The sequence below is a fragment of the Cherax quadricarinatus genome, chromosome 40 (genome assembly GCF_038502225.1).
Source record: "Cherax quadricarinatus isolate ZL_2023a chromosome 40, ASM3850222v1, whole genome shotgun sequence".
Classification (NCBI taxonomy): Eukaryota; Metazoa; Arthropoda; class Malacostraca; order Decapoda; family Parastacidae; genus Cherax; species Cherax quadricarinatus.
This window is the reverse complement of record NC_091331.1, coordinates 6,580,637-6,588,970: the sequence shown is the minus strand read 5'-3', so window position 1 is coordinate 6,588,970 and position 8,334 is coordinate 6,580,637. Positions and strand designations below refer to the sequence as shown.

At 38.1% G+C, this 8,334-nt stretch overlaps 1 protein-coding gene across 2 annotated transcripts in view; it reads left to right on the top strand.

Annotated features, from left to right (window-relative positions):
* The first annotated feature begins 203 nt into the window (after positions 1 to 203).
* LOC128687381 (probable cytochrome P450 49a1) overlaps positions 204 to 8,334 on the top strand; it is a 48,114-nt gene continuing 39,983 nt past the window's right edge. For both annotated transcript variants that reach the window (XM_070092672.1, XM_070092673.1), the window contains exons 1-2: positions 204 to 297; positions 4,762 to 5,006. In XM_070092672.1, coding sequence (XP_069948773.1) covers positions 206 to 297; positions 4,762 to 5,006 — 337 coding nt within the window. In that variant the 5' untranslated portion in view covers positions 204 to 205. The remainder of the gene's footprint in view (positions 298 to 4,761; positions 5,007 to 8,334) is intronic.

Here is an 8,334-nt window from a genome sequence, read left to right as displayed (position 1 = left end):
CTAGTCATAAAGCAAAAACCACAAAATACGATAACTTCTGCACATAAGAGTTGCAGAGTATTTTTTTTCAATTTACGTTCATCTCGGACAAAAAAAAAATACTTATTTTGTCTTATGTGCTGCATTATGTTTGTAGCGTCGTTTAATTGTATATAATGGAGTGTAAGGTACATATGGCAGCTTTGGTGAGGCGAGTATGATTACCATGGGTGTCGTACTCAGTGCATTGTTAAGGGGTGGTGGGGTTGTGTCTCACTTCCTTCTCTCTCGTTCTAACTCGGAGCTCCTGTTGTCAAAGTAAGTGTGTGTTTGATACTCTTGTCAGTGTCTCCTGGTGGCATTGGTAACTTGGTTTTAAATTTGATTTTGGGGAATATTAACAAGATATACAGTGATTCAAGGTCACTGAGGTACATGATATGCTAAGTCACAACACATGTAGCGAGTATATTTACAGTGTAAGGTGTGTGTTTGTATACCGTGAGTGTATGTATATGCAGTGACAGGTATATATACAAGCCTGTACTCACCTATTTGTACTCACCTATTTGTGGTTGCAGGGGTCGAGTCATAGCTCCTGGCCCCGCCTCTTCACTGATTGCTACTAGGTCCTCTCTCTCCCTGCTCCATGAGCTTTATCATACCTCGCCTTGAAACTATGTATGGTTCCCGCCTCCACTACTTCACTTTCTAGGCTATTCCACGGCTTGACTACTCTATGACTGAAGAAATACTTCCTAACATCCCTTTGATTCATCTGAGTCTTCAACTTCCAATTGTGACTCTTGTGTCTGTGTCCCATCTCTGGAACATCCCGTCTTTGTCCACCTCGTCTATTCCTGTGTATATACAAGCCTGTGTATATACAAGCCTGTGTATATACAAGCCTGTGTATATACAAGCCTGTGTATATGCAAGCCTGTGTATATGCAAGCCTGTGTATATGCAAGCCTGTGTATATGCAAGCCTGTGTATATGCAAGCCTGTGTATATGCAAGCCTGTGTATATGCAAGCCTGTGTATATACAAGCCTGTGTATATACAAGCCTGTGTATATACAGGTCCATGCCTATACACAGGCTTGTGTATGCAGAGGTGAACGTATATATACTGCATAAACAGCTGTGAATTTCTGTATATACAACAGAGCTATCTGCCCAAATGCAGTCGATAGTCTTCAAACGTAACAAGCTGCCTAGTTATTGTTTGTACTTTTTTTTTTTTTTTTTTTGTTTGCTGTTTTTTTTTCTTACCACCACGGCCAGCACCACCACTACTAAAAAAAATCAAGTGATAACATTGAACCTGGTAAACACATTACTGTGAGTGATTTTAGATTATTTTTTTCTTGAATGTCTGTTAGATAAGATAGTACACTATGCTTCATTCAGGTAAAAACAGTGATTTTTATAGCTTGATATAATATCTTATAATGGATACATTAAAAATAAAGGCATACATTCGACATATTAGGTTAGGTTACGTAAGATTAGGCAGGGAACAAGACATTTTTTTCCTGATGCGGGTCTTGTCATGTTATGACCAGCCACCAGAGCTTTTGTCATCTGATTGAAGCCTTCCATTGGCTTACCAGTCCACCTCTTTATAATATATATATATATATATATATATATATATATATATATATATATATATATATATATATATATATATATATATATATATATATATGTAATTATAGAAACTTTCGCCTGGGATTCATTTATTATCTTTTATTCATTATTTTGTATTTAACGGGTAATATCAAAAGATATTCTTCAATATTTCGCTTATGTTACTGCTATGTTAGATTTCTCGTTACGCTTCACAAAAAAATGTCTATTCCTTTTAGTTTTCTTGTTTGATCAAAACGGTGTTTTTATTTTTTCGAAATGGAAATAATTTATATTATCCATCGTCTGCATGACTCCACTTTAGATTATAACACTTAATTTTCCTACTGGACTTGACACTAATGACATTTTCATCTACATACAAAAATGACTGACATTAAAAATTAATATTTACAGGGCACAAGAATAACAAGGGCAAGAGTCCTTATTTAACTGTTATTAGCTTTTATAAATTGTTTCTCACTTAGTCATGAGTTGAACGCCGGCGGAGCCTGTGGCGATCCCTAGCAATATATATCCCCTTATATCATGGCTCAGTGTCTTTTTTTTTTTTTTTTTTGTAGATGTGGAGAGAGTATCCATGTAAAAGTTTCTTGCTATATTTGGGAACTAGTAAAGTCCACATTGTTAGTTAAATATGATCACCCTATGTCTGAACCTGAGTGGTAACTGGTTAAATGTTTACCAGTAAAATATTACATGTACTTAATAATCCCTTCAAAGGAGATGTTTGATGCTTGTGAAGAGTTCTTGATCCAAGAAATCGGAGCTACACTCCACTTTTCTGATCAGATGTGATTACTTCTTATTTCGCAGGCATTGTTAAACTTGTTAAACCCTTACTGGTTTATAGCCCTTCACTGTGAATATAATAATGATATGCCGGATAATATATTGGGCTCTTAGACCTCGGATATAATTAACATGCCTCTAGTTGCTAACAGCTGATCTAGTATTATCTTGAAAGATGGGTGGGGCTCTGACCGAATTGAGCTTCCTTTATTGTTCAGTTTAATATCTTTATTATGCACCCATACCCGTCCTGTGAGTGATAGTTTAGTTAGTTTAATATGTTTATTATGCGCCCCATACCCATCCTGCGGGCGGTAGTCAAAAGATTACAGAGGTACATAATTGGTCCAGGGACTGGACTCCAAAGTTTTGATAGCTGAGCAAGTTACAGAGGTAATGAATTCACAATTTACAAAGGTAATGAACTCACAAATTACAAAGGTAATGAACTCCGGGTAGGTCTAGTCACAATCATGACAAGTTACAAAGGTATTTACAGATTACAGAGGTACGTAATGGATCCAGGGACTGGGCCCCAAAGTTTGGATGGCTGAACTAGGTACAAGGTAATGAACTCACAAGTTACAAAGGTAATGAACTCACAAGTTACAAAGGTAATGAATACTGTAAGAATGGTTACTTACGTTTATACATGGCTACAATCATGAACAAATTATAGTGTAATGAGCAATTCACACTTCCACACCCGGTCACAACTGTAATGAGTTATTGGTGCAAATATTGATTGTTTATTCACACACACACACACACACACACACACACACACACACACACACACACACACACACACACACACACACACACACACATACAAATTCACACACACACACACACACATATACAAATTCACACACACACACACACACACACACACACACACACACACACACACACACACACACACACACACACACACACATACACAAACTCATACACACACGCACACACACTCATACCGGTGAAGAGCAACCGGTGAAGAGGCGGGGCCAGGAGCTAAGACTCGACCCCTGCAACCACAAATAGGTGAGTACAAATAGGTGAGTACACACACACACCCACTCATACACACACACTCATACACATACGCACACACACACACACACAAACACACACACACACACACACACACACACACACACACACACACACACACACACACACACACAAAAGCACTGGACAAGCACCCAAAGTCAGTTCCTGATCAGCCGGGCTGTGGCTTGTACGTTGGTTTGCGTGCAGCCAGCAGCAACAGCCCGGTTGATCAGGCTCTGATCCACCAGGAGGCCTGGTCACAGACCGGGCCGCGGGGGCGTTGACCCCCGGGTGATAGTCAAGCTCACAATGACGCAAGGTGTAACTATTACCCATCTGATAAATTTACACTTACTTAAGTCTACATCAGGTGGTGGCTGGCAGTGATTTAACCTCTCAGCTATAGTGATCAGCCAGTCGGAGCCGGGCGGTAGTGACATCCAAGAGTCTGCTGATTTTGTTGGATGCATCACAGACATGTAACTCCTGTATGATAGAATGATAAGTGGACCGACAGATGCTAGAAGTGACATATTGATTATATTGGTTACATTTGGCTATCATTTCGGAGGTGCTGCCCTAGAGACTTACCTGCAGTGTTATCAGCTCCGGTGACATTTTTTTTTTTAAGTTGATTCCTCTAATGTAAATTCATAACCTGAAAACTGAATTTCTCAAGACGACGTATTTATCACTGTTAGTTGTTTGATGCACACCGCTGTTTTACTATTGATGAGACAATAATTTGTGTAACAATACTATGTCCTATTAAAGCTCATCATTTCAGCTGTCACATGGCACCCCTCGTATGTCATTACCAATATTTAGCTCTGTTATAACAATCTTTTGGGAATCATGACATTACTCAGAAGCTTTTGTTGCTGACAGAGCGTTCTGAATTTGCTCTTGTATGCTTTCAGTGTTTTGTTTCTGTAATTATTTAAAGGGGAAAATGTTGTAAGGATCCATTTTGCATGTAGCTTTGAAAACTGTCAGATTACCCATTGGCTATATATTCATAAATTATTATTGAATTATATGTTTTTTTAACACGCCGGTCGTCTCTCACCGAGGTAGGATGACTCCGAAAAAGAGAATGTCTTGTCAGAGACATGCCGATATTACAATTCAGATCCCCCTTGCCCTCTAAGTGTAGTATCCCCACCCCTTCAGAGTACAGGCACTACATGTATCACTAAGAAAATAGTGATTTCTCCACTATATAGTGGCATTGAGTGACCCATGAGAATAATCATCTCCATTTCTCAATTATGTGAATAAGGATGATTTTGAGGCTACTGAGCGAGGGGATGGCGCTGGGGACGTGTGTGGTCAGGTGTGGCAGACTTGGGCACTCGGTCTTACTCCCTCGATACATCTCATCGGGAGCAGTTAAGCAACAGGTGAATACAGCAGCAGCAGTAGAAGGAAGCCTTGAATTAGCCGCTGCTCGTCCCACTCATGAGATTCCTGGACCAAGGGTGTATCCTATTGTAGGCACTCTCCCAGAAATGATGTTCAACAAATGTAAGTCTTTTAAAGTTTGTTAATATCACTTGTTGACAATATTGCCTATTAATAATATCTTTTATTTTGCAAAGTGAGGTTTGTAAGTCCTGAGGTTTAACCTAACAAGTGTAGTAACCTAACAGCGTAATAACACCACTAACCGTAGGTATCTGATCATCATATAGAAAAGTTTCTCAGCCATTGGTGCATGGAGAATCTTGGCTACGTGGTTTTCATAGATCAACCCAATTTTTATTAAGGGCAGGTAGGTTTTCCCTGGGACAATTTTATAGAATTTTACCATTTTTAATGTCTCGTGTAGACTAATTACTCTGTCTTTAAACCAATGAATTTGTTTCAATGGATCTCTAAATTTATTCCTGCTTTCAAATATCAAGTGAGTGACTTAAGATTATGGAAGTTACCGTGGTCAAGATCAAATTCATGTAAAACCCCCAACACGTGACTCAAAAAAAAAAATACTTGATTTCTTCAAGAATATCATCTTTCACTCAGCGTGTATCTTGATGGTGGTGTGGGGTTCATGATCCAAGAAATTAGAGCTGTTTTCCCCTCCGTGCAATTCCCCAGGTCTATCCAAACGAGTTTAGCGCTTTATATGACAATAATAGTTTAAGTTTAGTAACTGTTCCCCCAGCCTACACTAAGCTTAATGAATTATTGAGGAAATGTTGAAGTTCAAATTCCTACTTTTATATAAAAAAAATTAACCCAATATTTGAAATGTTCCAGTTAGATATTTTTACAGACTACATCTAGGATAGTTTTTTTTTTTTGGTTTTAATCCTGCAAGTCGGTGTTGGAAATATATTAATTTTAATGGAGTTTTGATATGTTTTTTGTAAACTAGCGTACATAATAATGTAAAGTTTTCTTGCAACGTTCTGTGGCTCATACGGGTTTAACCTTCATCGTTATATATATATATATATATATATATATATATATATATATATATATATATATATATATATATATATATATATATATATATATATATATATTGGCAGTTTGGAGGGATATGTTGTGTATCTTTATATGTATATGCTTCTAAGCTGTTGTATTCTGAGCACCTCTGCAAAAACAGTGATAATGTGTGAGTGTGGTGAAAGTGTTGAATGATGAAAGTATTTTCTTATTGGGGATTTTCTTTCTTTTTTGGGTCACCCTGCCTCGGTGGGAGACGGCCGACTTGTTGAACTATATATATATATATATATATATATATATATATATATATATATATATATATATATATATATATATATATATATATATATATATATATATTTAGAGAGGGTGTGGTAGGTAAGTTTGGGGTGCCAGGTGTAAATGAAAATGGGAGCCCTTTGATTGAACTTTGTATAGAAAGGGGTTTAGTTATAGGTAATACATATTTTAAGAAAAAGAGGATAAATAAGTATACAAGATATGATGTAGGGCGAAATGATAGTAGTTTGTTGGATTATGTATTGGTAGATAAAAGACTGTTGAGTAGACTTCAGGATGTACATGTTTATAGAGGGGCCACAGATATATCAGATCACTTTCTAGTTGTAGCTACACTGAGAGTAAAAGGTAGATGGGATACAAGGAGAATAGAAGCATCAGGGAAGAGAGAGGTGAAGGTTTATAAACTAAAAGAGGAGGCAGTTAGGGTAAGATATAAACAGCTATTGGAGGATAGATGGGCTAATGAGAGCATAGGCAATGGGGTCGAAGAGGTATGGGGTAGGTTTAAAAATGTAGTGTTAGAGTGTTCAGCAGAAGTTTGTGGTTACAGGAAAGTGGGTGCGGGAGGGAAGAGGAGCGATTGGTGGAATGATGATGTAAAGAGAGTAGTAAGGGAGAAAAAGTTAGCATATGAGAAGTTTTTACAAAGTAGAAGTGATGCAAGGAGGGAAGAGTATATGGAGAAAAAGAGGTTAAGAGAGTGGTGAAGCAATGTAAAACGAGAGCAAATGAGAGTGGGTGAGATGTTATCAACAAATTTTGTTAAAAATAAGAAAAAGTTTTGGAGTGAGATAAAAAAGTTAAGGAAGCCTAGAGAACAAATGGATTTGTCAGTTAAAAATAGAAGAGGAGAGTTATTAAATGGAGAGTTAGACGTATTGGGAAGATGGAGGGAATATTTTGAGGAATTGTTAAATGTTGATGAAGATAGGGAATCTGTGATTTCGTGTAAAGGGCAAGGAGGAATAACATCTTGTAGGAGTGAGGAAGAGCCAGTTGTGAGTGTGGGGGAAGTTCGTGAGGCAGTAGGTAAAATGAAAGGGGGTAAGGCAGCCGGGATTGATGGAATAAAGATAGAAATGTTAAAAGCAGGTGGGGATATAGTTTTGGAGTGGTTGGTGCAATTATTTAATAAATGTATGGAAGAGGGTAAGGTACCTAGGGATTGGCAGAGAGCATGCATAGTTCCTTTGTATAAAGGCAAAGGGGACAAAAGAGAGTGCAAAAATTATAGGGGGATAAGTCTGTTGAGTATACCTGGCAAAGTGTATGGTAGAGTTATTATTGAAAGAATTAAGAGTAAGACGGAGAATAGGATAGCAGATGAACAAGGAGGCTTTAAGAAAGGTAGGGGGTGTGTGGACCAGGTGTTTACAGTGAAACATATAAGTGAGCAGTATTTAGATAAGGCTAAAGAGGTCTTTGTGGCATTTATGGATTTAGAAAAGGCATATGACGGTGGATAGGGGGGCAATGTGGCAGATCTTGCAGGTAGGTTAGTGAAAGCAGTGAAGAGTTTTTACGAGGATTGTGAGGCTCAAGTTAGAGTATGTAGGAGAGGGAGATTATTTCCCGGTAAAAGTAGGCCTTAGACAAGGATGTGTGATGTCACCGTGGTTGTTTAATATATTTATAGATGGGGTTGTAAGAGAAGTAAATGCGAGGGTCTTGGCAAGAGGCGTGGAGTTAAAAGATAAAGAATCATACATAAAGTGGGAGTTGTCACAGTTGCTCTTTGCTGATGACACTGTGCTCTTGGGAGATTCTGAAGAGAAGCTGCAGAGATTGGTGGATGAATTTGGTAGGGTGTGCAAAAGAAGAAAATTAAAAGTGAATACAGGAAAGAGTAAGGTAATGAGGATAACAAAAAGATTAGGTGATGAAAGATTGGATATCAGATTGGAGGGAGAGAGTATGGAGGAGGTGAATGTATTCAGATATTTGGGAGTGGACGTGTCAGCGGATGGGTCTATGAAAGATGAGGTGAATCATAGAATTGATGAGGGGAAAAGGGTGAGTGGTGCACTTAGGAGTCTGTGGAGACAAAGAACTTTGTCCTTGGAGGGAAAGAGGGGAATGTATGAGAGTATAG